We start from the raw sequence: 17,346 nt of genomic DNA, 5'->3' as shown, positions 1-17,346 counted from the left end.
TTTTTGTATAGTCGCTAAAGTTATTAACTTATCGTTAACGCTACACGTGTCATCACTTTCTGAACAATTTGGTTGAAATAAATAAAATGTTAATTTTCATAACGCGGGTTGTCTTATGTTTCCCGCCGTCGTCCTAAATACCGCGCGGTAGTTGACTTTCACAGCGCCAGACGGCAAAACAGCGAAATAACTTTCCACTGTTGTCAAACATTACACAGGAAATCTTGCATACGTTTGGTTTTCAAACCTCAGCTTAGGCCATTGGTATATATTTTCTGATGTTACTAATGTTTTTAAGAAACTTTTATGTTTTTCTCCGGAAAGGTAGTGGGCCTTTAAGTTGGAAATCTTTTTGTTAAAAGCTGACCACTAATAACGAATGGCCAACTCATTGATACGGTACAAAATTCAAGCTTTAACATGTCCCTCACGAAATTAATTAAACTACAAATTACATAGCTTTGTAATGAGAGTGATTGTTTTGTTTATTGTGTATACATAAACAAATAGATGGTAAGACACAGGATATATGCTTGGCTTCTACAAGATGTGAAGGATGTGTACTCAAACATCACAGATACTCTATCAATATCTCTTTGTGCATAAAGGTGAAGGCCTCGGACCATAAAAAACACCGGGTCAGAACTCGGCCAAGGATTGTTGACATGTCTTTTATAGACTACATCTGTCTTCTGATCTGGTCACACAGTTAATAAAAAACATAAACAACCTCGCTAATTATGATTACTTGTTGTCGTGTTGTCAAAGGTCAATTAGGTTTTTTGTCATTGCTGGGCAGGGGCAGTTTCAGGAACGTAAAAAAGGAAAAGAAAACTGTATTCCACATTTTTTTTAATATCTAATATGATTAGGGAGGGAACCAAACACATCCTCCACTTAACCATAGCATGCATCATGTGACAGCATGGTGAGTCAGGACAATTCCCAACATTAGAGTGACTGCAAAGTAATGATAATAGGTGTGTCATCCACAATAATCTGCTTTGGTAACGATCCTGAATAGAGTTGAATGTAAGCGGCCAGGTAGCTCTATCTGTACAGAATCAGGCTAATATTCGGAGGTCCTGGGTTCAAACCACAGTCTACCGGTGCAGTTGCCTGATCCTAATACAGTTTGTGCCAGTGATGAAATTTCCATCATTTTGTTTTGTTTTTGTCATTATTTTAATTTAAGTGTATTTCTGTATAAAAGTCAGAGTACCATGAGAAAAACCATCCACCTATGGTCAGTAAATGACAACTGCATGCTCCACATGGATTTGAACTGCAAACCCAGCGGGCCAGAGATTGAAACTTAATATAAGTCTAGTGTATGTTGAAAAATATGCACCTTAACCATTAAGCTACCATGCCCCTCTTTCTCTTCCCTTGTTTTACTTTTAGTAAGTGAAGTGACTGCTCAACAAGGAATACCTTAACCTGGATTGCATAATGACTTTGTGGCAAAGTCTGAAATGTTCCCGAAAGACCAGATAGTTTGATGAATAGATACTCCAGCTAGTGCTTAAACTTCCACAGCTCCATGTAAAATACTAATTGATAAAATGTGCCCCAACTATAAACATGTCACTCTCAATGTTATGACACTTCTTCAGATTTCAATCAAGTAGAACCGAGTCATTTCAACATTACGCAATAGTCATCCATAGCTTTCAAAGCTTGGCCCCTCTAGCAATGGTCAGTTTGAGAGTGACCAGTGGTCATTAAATGTCCATTACTCAGGTAGTTACAATCTCCAGGTTGAAAGTTGAAAGGCAGATATTGTTATATTCATTCTAGAAGGTGATAAAAACTTTAAAAGAGACAGACATTGAAGTCTAAAGTGTCTGTCATTATTTTCCTATATAAATAATGCTTACTCATTTTCCTTAAATTACAGGGAAGAAAGTGGGAAACATTTTACTGTAAATTTGGCTGTAAAGAATTTAAGTCCGTATTCAATCCAATAAGTGCCCAGGGCATTTAAATTATTTAAAAATGAAAAGTTGTTTAACAAGACGAAATTATTGCAAACTTATTATATACAATTTGATAGTTTTGGTCTTATGCCAGGGCATTTGAAATGAGGTCTCAAAAAGGGCAGGGGCGCTTATAGGGACATGGATGCTCATTAGGTCAAATACAGTACATTGTCTACAAACAATGGGGGGATGGGGGGTTGTTTTCCTCCAACCCCTCAAATTATTTCCATGAAAAATTCTAGACTTTCTCTATTTAGTAAAAACATATTTATGAAAATCTGCCATAAAAAGATATGATTTTAGAAAGAGCTACATTACTTTGATTAAGTTGAGGATAAATACAAAACAGTATACTCTCTCCAGACACAGGGTATTGGGCATTTCTAATTACCAGAAAAGAGACACATGGCTACTCCCTGATTTGAACCCAGGACCTCCTAACACTAGCCATATATTCTATCAATTGAGCTAGTGCGATTGACCCAATAAATTAATTGACCTCATGAAGTTCTGCTTCACTTCAATAATATAGGGTTGTATGGGGCTGAGTGGTAGCTAGGGTTCTAAGGTTATCTGTATATAAGGTATTGTATCATTGAAATTGTGGAAAAAGATACTGTATATAAAGAATTATGTTTTCAGATGAGGTTCATTTAAGCATTAAACGTCTTCCAGTTGGCATTATTTATTTTGGCTATGACTAAAAGACGTTCAATGCTTATACTTCCATTTGATTACAATTTTATGATGAAATTCAAAAAGATTTTGCATCTATAATGAATTAATCATTGTTATTGTCATGGATGGAACAGCCATTTGAACAGCCGTTTTCCATTATCACTGGCGCAAGAACTTTGACGTCAAAATAAGCACTTGAAATTCATAGACTATATGAATGCAAACTGCGCTTGGTAAGGTTACATTGTTGGACTGAAGTGAAAATGTAAATATTCATTATTAGTTTCAATCCTTTTCTTGGTTGTTTTTCATAAACATAATTAAATGCCAAACATTGACAAACATATTGTAATTAAACTTTATGGTTGATTGGTTAAGTCATTCAAGGGACAAAATCACAAGATTTGGTATAAGTTAACTTCACAACAAAAACAATTTACTAAGTACAATGTCATCAATCTTAAAGGTTTCTGACCATGACTATATGTATATAACAGTATAAGCCTGTTACCTATACACACAAAGTTCGTTAACACAGTTTGTTTTGAACAACAACTTTTTTACGGATGCCATGGTTGAGAGAACTTTGACTATTAAAACAAAGCTGTACTGTAAGCTTTATTTTTAAGTGGGTTAATGAACTCTAACGGGAGGTATTGACTTGACTCAATAATTTAGTTTTCTGATTTTGAAATTCAAAATAAAACAAAATTTCTATTCTATGGGATATAACTATAAGATTATTATTAGCCTTCTAGGCCTTCAATAATCTGAACAATTCCATCACAATGCAGAGAATCTAAACAAACCGCAGGTGTAAATTCAAAGTTCATAACCTGACTTATTCTTAACAAGTTAAAATTTTGAGGATAAGCAAAGGATGTAATCTCTAACCTATAGAGAGGTTATACAACTTAAATAAACGACAAATCTCAAGACAAGTAAAGATACACATAGTACAGGGTAAAATACATATTCCTGTCGAGTGCCTCAACTAGGAATCAAACCCAGGTCTCCGGCATGAAAATCCATGGTTCTAACGACTGAGCCAAAGAAGTATGCTCTATATCAACTGAGTGACAGAGGCTGTATCAATCCACAACAACCAACTTCCTTACATATATCATTTCTTAAAATTTTCAAAGGTGTTTGAGAAAGATACATATACGAAAACCACCTATTTATATATATATAAGACAGCTTCTACTTTCTTGGGTTTCCAAATGGCCAATATTAACACCATTTGACCTGTGTTTATAAAGACCATTTTCCAATAAATATATATTCCCTTTAGTAGTTGTTATAGACAGGTTCGACTTACATCTGCATAAATTCACAAACTAACGATACACTATTGCCCTAATCTAACTGAAATGTGCCTACTTGCATGTTCTTAGATAAAAAATTTAAAAAGCCAAGACATTGTATTTTCTTTTTATAAATGTGTACTTTTATAATCTATCAGTACCGTATAGGTCAAATGAAATCTTGGGATTTCTTGGGGAAAATTGGGAGGATTCTGAAATGACTGTGCTGGTAAAACTGTTGATTTTTTTCCTTGTTGTTATTAATCACTTGTTTACTAAACGTAGGCTGAAGGAAAATCTGTATTTTTGTACCAGCTGTATATAAATAGCAGAATTTCACAGTGACGTAGGAAAATCCCAAACAATACACACAGCGTATTATTGTACCTTCTGCCTCTAGCCGCCTACGTGTGACCTAGTTACGGATTTACGTCACTAGAAGGTAGACACGATGTTGAAATAGATCCAATACTTTACAAACCGCACTGAAAGCTTCTATACAAACGAGGATATAACGATGTATCTACCCACTTTGTACAATCAACTGCTGTTTATTGATCAAAAATATATACACAAGCCCACAAATGGGACCAGGTTCGCTGATATTAATATTTCACTGCTTTGTTATTCTTTTATTTATGAGCTACAAAAGAAATCATCCCTTTACACAATTTTAGTCACTATTTACCACAATGACAAACACTTATTTCTGAACGATAAGATCGGAACAAAATAAGTCTCGTTAGGAACAGCTAAATTACACATAATGATCATAATGCATTTTTGTCAAACCGTGTTAGCTTCACACATTTATAATTTTGTGAAGTACATTATGTATACACATATATCCTTCAGAAATATTGCTGGTCTTCTTCTGTTTTAAGTTATAGGATACAGATTTACAGAATCTGTAAAACAACATTACCATAGTATTATTTCAGTTATTTATAAGATTAAAATATATATGACCAAATGTTTTTTTCTCTCAAGATTTTCAGAATGTTTTAAATGCTACAGTAAAATATGTTTTTTTTTAATCCTGAAAGTCTTGTATAGGGCTATTAAAATCTTAGGCTGATGTTGTGAATACCTCTATAGACTATAGAGCTCATTTTTCTTGCTATTTAAACAGTCAAACTTATTAATTTCCAACATGTCAGAAAGAAATTGGAATAGGTATATGCAGGGTTTCAATTCATATCTTTCGACGAAGAATAATGGGACCTTTTTACTTATTTAGGAAATAAAATTGTTAAATTGTGAATGGTTATTAAGAAAAAATATTGAAATAATTTCCAATACGCACCGTGGCCCATTTTCAGTCAAAGGGAACCGGCACATTGATGACGAAATGTTTTCAAAAATTTTCATTGCACAATAGCACAACAAGAGTTAAATACACACCCAATAAGTATGTTGATAAAAACGTTATCTGGCGGATGTTAAAATACACATGGATTGGTTTGTGTGACCATATCCACGTAGTTCAGTTGTTCATACGTACTGATAATGTAATTTTAGTTCTAAATGAATTGTGTTAACGGCCTATTCAAATATATAACTTACCGATAGAACTTCACAATAACTATAAATTAATTTACCTTCATCGAAAGTCTTGTTTTTCTCTTGTGTTTATTTCTTTTGTCTGTTTCTTCAACCTCGTGACAGTTCAGACACTGAATCTTATTTATTTTTACCTTACTTCCTGAAGAGCTCCATGTATTTCCCGCGTAATTTCTGATGCTGGGAATGTTACTTTCAGGAGTTGAACATTGTTGTAGAAATACATAATTTGTAACTATACTGATGGGAGTTCGGACTATTTCATTTATACAAACTAAAAATCTTCAAATGTAACATTGGTATTATTCATAAGTCAGTGGGATCAGGGATTTATAAATCCTTGGTGGGATCAAATAATTGCAATACATGTACATTAATAAATACGTCTGCCATTTTGACTTGAAGATAGTATTTGTAAGTATTTTATACATCTCTCTTAAACTGAAAGTATAGAATGTGCGTATTGTAAACGGAATACCACAGGGAGTCAGGGACATGGTAATAATTACTAAAATCACAGGAACTTGTGAATTATTTATAGAAAGGATTAAAAGTGAGACTTATAAATCCTTGTTTATAGTGTATGGAAATTTCCCAATGTCTGCAGAACATTTACAAAGCTTATAAATCTTTGTAGTTCAGAAATAAATGTAAAGAGGTCTAAACTTTGCATGTCCCTGTGGTATATATGTAAAGGAATTATTATCATGCCCCTGTGACCTTTGCGTGTAAATCAGTAAACTATCTCGGTTCATAAGTACACCGCTACTCAGCTGGTTGCCAGAAAACAGATATACACAGTCCATTTCCCTATTCTCGGGTTTCTTGCGTGTATTTTGCCTCTAGATCCCCTCAAACAATATAGAGTGTGTATTGTGCCAGGCAGGTCTGTGCCAGATTGAACGTAAACTCGTCAGTTTTAATTCGTTTGAGCGAACGATACACTTTACCCCCTACGGTCCGTTAATACCTGGATAGAAGCCAAGCCTTATAAATACACCTGGAAATGCGTACGTGATTCAGGTAAATTATCGAATCATACGTATATACGCGTAGTACACTTGAATAGGATAGGTCATTGCTCAAGTTATACAGGCCCAACGGTAATCCTATCACTATTCACTATACCTATCTCAAGTCATACTGAGCGAATTCTCATATGACATATTAAAATGTACTCGTTAATGAGTAATTTGACACATTCAATGAACAATGGATGGTCTACTTCAATATCCTAATTTCAGATCATACATATTTAACAATATACAATACCTTGTAATCTCACCTACAGAAATGTTAGACATCTATTATTAAACTCCACTCATAAATGGTATAGTTAGCCTAGAATACTTCAAGTTCTCTAAATTCTGAAATTCAAAGTTTTATAATACACAAGACCTGGTCTACTTTTAAGTAAATCTGTAACAGGAATGTGAATAAGTAAACGGTCTTTGAAACACATCTGATATTCACTAATTACCATTACTTATATTTAATTTGGTGAATCACAAAGACATTTGACATCTGAAACATAACATATGGTAACTTGTATGGTGTTTTCCGTCACATGACCAAATCATATTATCTTTGACACTACATTTTTATGTTAACTCTGACTATATAGTCGGAGGTGTTGAAACTATTTATATCAGAAACCCAGAATACATTACCTGTTAGATACACACCAATATGGATATGGAATTATTACAGGGTAATGTTGCTGGTCAGTCTGTTACCAAACATGTTGGCATGATCTTTGGAATGACCTTTGAACCTGTGACCTTTGGTGATGAAGTTGAAGTCTGCAGACCTCCGCTTGGATCATAATGGATGGAGGGCATTGGTGAAGATGATCTAGGCTAAGGGTGATTTGGCCATTGATGGATGGAGGAAGCAGTGGTAATCTCAGATATTCTAGTGATCGTTTGCCCAGATAGCGACACAATAGCAATGATCACGGTTAGTGTAGTGACAAAATAGCAATGATCATGGTTAGTGTTGTGGAAAAAATAGCAATGATCACGAAAATAGCAATGATCACGGTTAGTGTAGTGACAAAATAGCAATGATCATGGTTAGTATTGTGGAAAAAATAGCAAAGATCACGGCTAGTGTGATGACAAAATAGCAATGATCACAGCTAGTATGACACCAAAATAGCAATGATCACAGCTAGCGAGGTGACAAAAAAATAACAATAATCTCCAATATAGTGTGGTGACAAAATAGCAATGATCTGGAATGTGTGGTGAAAAAATATCAATTATCTCGGATGTGTGGTTACAAAAAATATCAATGATCACGGCTAATGTGGTGACAAAATAGCAATGAATTTAGTCAAGATGGTGACTCACAGAGTGAAAATAGTAGTTATCTGGCAGCGTGAAAATAGTAGTTATCTGGCAGCGTTAGTCAAAATAGCAATGATCACAATTACTCAAGACAAAAGGGGACAGCAGGTACTATCTGTAAGCAGCTCTTTAGTCTCCACAGGCACAGGAATAAGGCTATTCTGTCATGGATGAAAGTGAAGTCCAAGATGACCGGTCCATGGTTTTGAGATTACATGTTGTTGAGGAAAATTAACAAAATTGTTATATGTATGAAATATGTCAGATTATGATCACTGAAGGTTTGATGATTATGTTAATTTTCCTCCAAAATGTTGATGCATGAGCAAGGCCAGGGCCCAGTTATTTGAATGTGATTAACTCTTTAAATCACTTGATTAATGAAAATCATATACATTATCTCTTTTGCAACTAAACCTACAGTATAACTCGGTTTATTTTTCTTAAAACATTCAAGTGGGAAAGAAAAGAAAATGCTATCAAGTGAGTTTTGAATATTTTTGGGGTTATTACAAAAACTGTCATTGATCTAGATATAATCACTGTTGAACAACTGGACCCTGGGTTCAGACAATGTATTTTTGTATCTTATTGTGATGGTCTTCTCGGTTTATCTTATAAATGAATCTTCTGATATAGACTTTCTCTATATTCAATAAAGTCACTTTTCAACGGTTTATCTAAATTTTATCCTGATCATGAGCTTAAAAAATAACCAATTGTAATAGTCCATTTAGAATAAATTTCTTCCAATCACCGACTCAGATTGATGGGAAACCCATATAAAATATTCTTTCCTAGACCAATATATATGTACTTGAATGGACCAAATTATTTTTATCTAGTCTTATAGTGGTCGGATTATAATAGATTGCGATTTTTTTTCATCATAAATATATGGTCCACCAATTAAATATGTAGTTAATTCTATGATAATTCCCTAAATATAAGCCTTTTATTCATATTTTGTGTGACCTTGTTTGTGTATACCTGCTGCCTAGTACCTCCACGAACAATGAGTAATCAAAATGACCGCCACTTCAGGAAAAATGACGGCCATCTTGGATTGCCTATTATAATCTACCAGACAGGACATGTTTCAACGAAATACCAAAACAATGCCCCGATTGTCCAATGTACATGTGCAGACATGAATAAACTTTTTGAAAAGATACTTCCCTGTGTATTTTTTTTAAACGATGTTATGAATATCGTTTGAATAAAATTATCCATTGTTATGACCTCATGTAAATAAATATTTCAATAAGAAAATATTGGTGGTAAAGTTATTTTACAGTGAAAAGAAATATGAGGAAACACTACCCTTTTCTATTTCTTTGGTTAAATTCCTTTTTCTGTAGTAGCCTAGAATAAGATATATCATCTTATTTTAATCCATATTGATTTGTGTTGATACCAATCCACACGGGGACCCAAAACATTTCACATTAAAATGTGTTGGTTCCAGCAGGTTAACGTTCCAAGGATACTTAAATCGGCTCCATTTGTTTGACAAGCAATTTATTTTGCGTACATATTGAAAATAGCGGTGAAATTTGTTTTTATTGTTTAAACCAATGACCAGCTGAATAATCAAATATTTATTAATCCAAATATTTGTGAAAAATCAAACAGATCACAATTGGCCACTTTCACAGTAATTGGTTTAAACAATTCACCATAAAATTTCACTGATATTGTTTTAATAATCCATTCTTTTTCTTGCGAATCTAGAAATTTTTCTATAATGAAAAATTTCTTACTTCACAAATAGCTTCCACAGCGAATTTTACTTTTCTTCTTCACTCAACACTAATCCATCTCCATAAAATAACTATAAATCCATATATCAACATTTAAAATTGGAATTTTTTATTCTTGCTTTTAATTTTTCTTAGAAATTATGCACCTTTAAAGAGGCAAAAATATCAAAAACATTTGTAAATGCCCCTTTGGTCATAACTGTACATTGCAACTTATACATACACGAATATTCTACATACAACAAATATTAAAACATGGAGATCATTATGGGACGCGAAGATGAGTGAAAGACATTCCCTGAATCAACAGGGGTGCACTTAGAATCATTCATATAAATATAACCCCTGTCTTCCATCTAATGGCCACAGGATTTGATTTCAAACATGCATCTCACAATTATACTCGAAATAAAGGACAATATTTCATTCAAATTCTTGCCCAACTTTCTACCATTCACACTTAAAATAAAATAACTTCTCCTTGGTACTCCCGATACTTCTCCTAGTTGTTTTTTCATCACAATAACATTAAAATCACAAGTATCAACTAGCACTACAATATTCTACAACCACATTTTCTCCTTAGAAATTTAATACTGGAATAATTTCTTTTAAAAATAAAATATTGTTCCCAAATATCGCAGTCCGTGATCAAATGAGGTCATGGCCGTTGAAATGTTACAGATGAGGCGATGGAGGATGATCGGAAATGACCAAGAAAGACATCGGCTTCTCAACTGTAACGGTATCACTTTAACTATACACAAAAGCTGCCAGTTGCTTGAGCTGGTTGATGTTGTTTTCTTTGGTAACACTCATCATCTGCTCCTTGCAAGATTGAAAGTTTTTGTTGATAGAATCCATGTCAGTTTGTTGTTGTTGAGAGGACTGGCTAGATTCTTGAGTTTGCTGCTGTTCACTATCACTTTCTGCGTCATATAAAATTCCAATGCTGCCATTTTCACCAATTCTGTAAGACACGTCCTTAGGATCTACCCACATTGTGAGTTCCTTTGGCAGTGTTGAACACATTTGCACTTCGTTCAAGCCACTAAATACACCCGCTTGCCTGATCAGGGGGTCCATATTGTGGTTTATTCTAATGCATCTGAATCCACTGCCTTTACATGGTTTTTCTGGGAACCAATGACTTTCAAACTTGTTGGTGAGTAAGGTCTGAAGGGTACTATTAAATGAGGCAATTTGTTGGTCACTTGCTAAATTTGCTGATTTCAGAATATTAGACAAAAAGTCTACAGCACTTTTCACTTCACGTTTCATTGTTCTTTTTCATAGGCTGGCTAAAATGTCCAAGAATGTTCTCGAATAAAGAGGAAATTGACACTCTCTCGTCTTAATTCTTGTACTATATATTGCAGTGTATATGATAGAAACGAAATGTTCTTTGTTACTCACAATTTGACTTCGTTTTCAGCTATTTTCAAGAAAATTTTCCAGCCTTCTTTGTTCGCTTCCCTCAGATGTTATGGCGTCCGCCTTCAGTGTTTATCGAGTTCTAGCTTGCTGACGTCAACAATCGTGACATCACTTGTCAGATTTCAGCCAATCAGCGCCGAGCTCTCAAGGTGTAATTAACCATATATGGCAGATCTAAATTTAGAAGTCCTACGTAAACATTGTAAATGTGTCATACAAGCTGATAGTCAAAACAAATAGGCCACTAGCCAGTTTTCGCTCGAGTGATTAAAATAGGAGGGAATATTCTACATCTTGCTCGATGCGATTGTTAATTACGCGATCCAATGAAATTCTGCTGGTGTAAGTAGGCCTAAGGGTTGAGTAGATATCTCACGAAATGGGGTGAAATTACGGCCGTCAGGTGTTTGTCAAGTATATTTCACAATATAGTACTACATTTTACTAATTATTCTACTATTGACTATGTTTCTTTTGATTCTTCATGTGTTTTAAATAAATCTCACTGTAATAATTTATATTTATTTTGAAACCTTTTTAAAAAACTGAAGGTAAGCAGATACGCCATGCATGGTAGTCTACGGCATAGTACCGGTAAATGGTAGATATTATTAGTTTTCAGCAAGGATTTATAAGTATACGTCCTTGGTTTTTAGTTTTAACATATTTTATTGTCAAAACAAAAGAAAAAAGGGATCAGTCTACAGTTATAACTATAACAATTTATTATCTAATTGCTTCATCCAAGTCATTCCACATATGAAGAGAAGAATGTATAAAAGAAGATTTAGTTATAGAAAGTCTGTAAAGAGGAATTCTATAATTGCTGTTTATTCTTAAAGCATAATTATTAGTATTGTCGACCTTTGGAGGAAGAAGTGAATGGAGATATGTTTAACAATTATAGGAGCCATAATCTATAGATTTGACTGGAGATTGAGGGAGTTTGGGTTGCTACAATATATTATAAAACCCACTGGATCTGATAAAAAATGCTATTATTAATTTCGTCACTATTAAAGCTTAAATTTTCTACATGTAGTCATTATAATTAATGTGGACCAAACAACGAGAAATCAATTAATTTGCTTTCTACATTATTGTTCAGAAGTTTTTGTCCTTGTGTTCATGTATATATAAATTATATATAACAGCAAAACACATATTGCATTTCAAAATATTTTATTGTCACCAACAAAAAATATTCCATTTATTCATACAAGAAGGTATATTATATATTAACAATATTGGATTGGACAACAAGAAGGCATATACAGACACATACATGTTTATAGTAGCAGTAATTAAGGTCACACACGGTACGCCAAAAAGTTAAAATATGTCATTATATTCCGAGAAAAAAACAACTTGATTAACGTCGATCAAAATTTGTTCTCAGTTTTCATTGTTATGTTTTCGTCGAGACGATTATGATACAAAAGAAAACACAGGATACGTACATTACTTATGTACTTATCTTACATCAAAGGGAACACGAAATGGTAAATAAAGCCTCAGAGAGGTATCTTAGAATTTACACCTCTTTGATATCCCGAATTATTGCCAAGCATTAGAATATGTATGAAACGAGTAACTCGGATTATAGAAAATGCTGAGAGCCTTTGGCGGGATTTGTCGCCTAATACAGGCATCCAAACATCTGCCATCTGTCGTACATTATTTTCCGCGATAAGATAAGCGACCCTTTACCGCTTGTTGTAAGTACCGTTTGTTTGTACCTGGCCGGCAGACGACATCAAAGGGCCCGGCCCCTAAATTCTAAAGGCCCTAGGGTTTCGGCATTGTCGTGTCGAAAACATCTATACATTTCGAGACGGTCGCATCGCGTGTTTGTAACACAGGAAACAGCTGATGGCGACAATAGAATCGAATTATAGCACGCGCAACTTTAATGAGTTTGTCACTTTAATTTATGCCCCAGTAAAGTATTCCCATTAAACTGAACACAAACGAAATTTCGGATGATTCAATTTTATTCTGCCGCAGGATGATCGGCGTTAAACAAAGGGTGTTTTTATGTTTTACATTTTCACATAATTTGTGAGCACTCGATGTTTTTCAAGAGAGCGTATGCATATTTGGCCTGCACATTACTTATTAAGACGGACAGAGTTACCCCCCTTGTTTGGAACTAACAAAGCCCTATGTATTTCGGTAACTGCATGGGTAATTACTAATTTCCAAAGCAATTTGCTAGTAATCTGCTCTTTTGATCCAATATCTATGGTCTTTTTTGGAACGTTCTTCGTTAAAAGTGTCACTATTTAGAAACTAAATATTTTGTCACATTTTGTTCATAGTTGAAATAAGTGTATTCCGTGTCCTAAAATTTTGAGACATTGCCATGCCTCGCAATTTCGCAAACGTTTAATTAACTTATTTCCGGTTTTGGTATATATGCCAAAATATTCTGTTGTGTCGTAGCAGAAACGGTAGTATAGATGACATTTAAATGTTTCTGGTCATAGTGAAAGCGCATAAAAAAGAATGTTCTACATTTTGAAGTCTATTTGTTAATAAAAGATTTTAAATGATAAACAAAGTGGGTTTTTTTTACAATATCCCCTGCCCCCATACCTACGGAAGGGAAGATTCAGTTTCTTTAAAAGGAGTAGGTGACATTCTAAAACTAATTTCCATTGTCGTTTACCTCAATCCAGGAACGGACGTACAAATTATCAAGAAATACACATGAGGATTGACATACGCATTATTTCCCGTTTAAGAACATGGTATGAATTTAATTAACACTCTCAACCCCTACACTTTTGAGCGGAAATGATAAAGCGGTGTCTTAAAAACATCACCAACATTAAAAGGAAGGGAGACCCGAATATGTTTTTCTCTCACCTGGACAGTGACTCTTCAACCTTCTTCGACAGCAACTTAATTAATTCGATAAGTTAAACGACATCGGATGTGATTTGCTTGTCCTATCTAATCTCCGAAATCTATTGCAAATCCCTTACGAACATCAGTATACATCTAAATACAGGTAAAATTTATATGAACTATATAGGTAATTTTGATTAGAATGTCACATTATAACTTAGTATGTCTTTTATGAAAGTGAAATAATTTGGATATTTAGATTTTGCCCTATTAACAGCCATGCAGTGCGAGTGTGTAAGTAGACTGCGATATATATTCGTGTTGTGGCTTCTTTTATAACGGAACCGTTGCTCATACCGCCTCAATGCAATAAAGACTAAGTAAGGTGATTTAACAAAAGATTTTTTTAAACAGATACCAAAAATCAAGGACTTATAAATCCTAGCCCACAAGTTCACAACACACAAACACACACATACAAATGTATATATAGAAAAAATGTTTGAGTCGACGTGGAGGTACATATATAGAAAAATAAAACTCAACGACAAACTTCCTCCAGCACTTTCGCCATGTCTTGATGGCTCTTCAGGAATATAAATCTGGTATATATATCTATAAATGTAGTATGTCCTTGCGATGGAATAAAATAGGAACCAAACCCAAACATCAAAACAAATCTGTCTTTTGCCAAGCGTTAAGGAAGGCACTTTTTTGTCTACACGGTTGGAATTACTTCTTTGTCCCGTATATAAAATAACAATAATATCTGACTCAAACTGTCAGCGCTTTCGCTCCATCGAATGGAGCTCTTCAGACCACAGGAACCTGGCACGGAAATTTTTAACAAACAGTATTACAGTATACGTATATACCATAATATACTTAAACTTTTAAAAGACGTTGTGCATCAGTAGATATTAAGAAAAAAATATATCAACACGGCATTCCTTTTCGCTAACGCTAATATATATATGTATACTGTTTGTTGAAAAAATCGTGCCAGGTCCCTGTGCTTCAGACTGTATATCACCGATGTCATTGATGTACGTACATATATACGTCCTTTTATCGGATACTGTATATAAATACCACGATCGTTAATTATAAATGCAGCAAGTGCTCGTTGTATCGATACAGTATCACAGTGACTGACCATCTGCGGCCTCTGGAGTGTTGTGGTCACGTTTCCTCGATCGATATGCTGACCAGTTACGTAACAGTTGATTAGACGTCATCAGCACGTGCCTGTAATTAACATCCTGTCCCACACAGCTTCCCAATCAAACAGGTTGTGTATTCCATTCGACTGCTGACCAATATATGACATGGTATTTCCAATCGCGACATCTCAGAGTAATTTCCGGCAATAAGCAGAAATATGTTGCCGGAAAGTTCTCCGAGGTGATCTGATTGATTGTATTTCATGAAAGGACCGGAGAAGCAAATATCACCGCATGTGTACAATAATACAATTTCTGTATTTTACAACATGGGCTTTACAATATGCATTTTTTCACGATGTTCTACAAAATTAAGTTTCAGTTCAATATATAAACGGGTACCAATATAACCGTGTAGAAATTAAACAGAAAAATGGTCTAAGGTCGTAATGTCCGATTATAGCAAGTCCTAAAACAAGGGAGATAATTTCGTTGTAAAGATAAATAACTATGGAGCTAACGGACATCCCTGCATAACAGACACACAATTCATATATTCCTGTTTAAACAAATCGTTCCATCGAATATTTCTTGGTATAATGATAGATTAAAATCACTAATCACCACAGGGCCAGAAAATGAACGGATCATTGTAAGTTTTTTTGTATTTCGTAATACACTTCAAAATCGAATACTCAAAATTGCTACATTAATATCATTGAAATAAGTACAGTTTTTCACATAGAGAGAGAAATTACAAAATTATTATTGATTAAAAGTACACTATGTAAACCTTAAATAAGTATGTACTCGACATGTGTTTTGTTTTATAAGAATCTGATGCCATATATATTTCGATTTATTCAGATATCATTTTGGTTTCATAATTATTGGTACTCTCGGAGTTATATAAGCACACATTAATGTTACTTAAGCTGTTCTTCGACCTCGCGATTAAATTCTCAACTACAATTGGCTAACTCGATCTGGTGTACGTGCAAGTTCGCAAACTGAAATATCAATTTCCTCTGTTGTTGCCTTGGAAACTTACGTAAATCGTCCAGTTGTCGCCTAATCTACATGAGCAACCTAACATTATTAGATCGATAAGCCGTGAAACTCTGGGGAGCCATAAATGTACATATAATGTATATGATAAATATAGATGGTGGACAGGATGTGGGCTCAACTTTAATTAAACGAATATACAACCATTAATTAATCACGATGTTGTTCTCCCGTTTAAGACAAATGTGTGAAAATGTCTGTAGTATAACCGCCATGGCAGTTTTTCATAGTGAGAAAAATAAACATTTTAACTGTTTTACCAAATTTAGGTGATTTTTAGATTACTTTCCATAATTTCATCGATTTCATTTTTCGTGTTTATTATTTTAATGCCGCACCAATTTTTCGCTTGTTTTTAGGTCATGAATTGTGCATGTACAAGTTAGGTCATGAATTGTGCATGTACATGTTAGGTCATGAAATGTGCAAGCACAAGTCTTTTGGTGTTTCAGTTAAACCTTTTAATTAAAACCTGGGTTACAAAAAGAAACAAACCAAAAACCAGGTCCCTTCTGAATAATGAAAAGAAATTAATTAAACCTTTCTCTTAAATTGTTTCTTTTCCCTTTGAAATAGTGAACGAATTTTCGTAACACTTCCCTAAAGTATGACATAAGATCAGAAACATGTATGGATACAGTACACAGAACTCTCTTCATTACTCCAGGAAAGTCCAAAATTAGGTCAAGTTTGATTGGCAGTTAATGACAGCGATATACACGTCTTCCGGAACAATCAAGACGAGAAGTTTATTACACCGATCATGACGTCACACTCGTCATTTCTACATTGATAGTGCTGCAAAGTTCAGGACAATCTAAATCCACAGGGACCTGAGAATTAGTTACAAATTGTATAATCATGGACCCACCAGAGTGCCCTAAGACCATTTTATGCGTATATAGTACCATGTAGAGTATGATTTTTATCGTTTTTTTTTATCTAGAGCTCTAAAACGTCTAAAAATGGTCTTAGGGTATTCTGGAGGGTCCATGATTATATAATCTGTAACTAATTCTCAGATCCCTGTGTCTAAATCAACTATTGCCACTACAAAGATTCTTACACTTTTCTGAAACTTGTCCTTTATAGTTCCACAGGGTTCCTTCTTGTGTTACCAATTATACAGATGTTCAGTCTTCATCAACTATTGACTATGAATGTACACCATTTTGTAGAAT

The 17,346-nt window shown here is 34.3% G+C and overlaps 1 protein-coding gene across 1 annotated transcript; it reads right to left on the bottom strand.

The window, feature by feature from the left end:
• Positions 1-9,730: 9,730 nt before the first annotated feature.
• LOC138336813 (protein BTG1-like) lies at positions 9,731-11,151 on the bottom strand. The gene has a single exon (XM_069286405.1). It carries the CDS (start codon positions 10,923-10,925, stop codon positions 10,398-10,400), a length of 528 nt encoding a protein of 175 aa, XP_069142506.1. The 5' UTR covers positions 10,926-11,151; the 3' UTR covers positions 9,731-10,397.
• Positions 11,152-17,346: the final 6,195 nt, after the last annotated feature.

This window comes from Argopecten irradians, chromosome 12 (assembly GCF_041381155.1).
Source record: "Argopecten irradians isolate NY chromosome 12, Ai_NY, whole genome shotgun sequence".
Lineage (NCBI taxonomy): Eukaryota > Metazoa > Mollusca > Bivalvia > Pectinida > Pectinidae > Argopecten > Argopecten irradians.
Note: the sequence above shows the minus strand (reverse complement) of the source record. Positions and strands in the feature narration are given on the sequence as shown.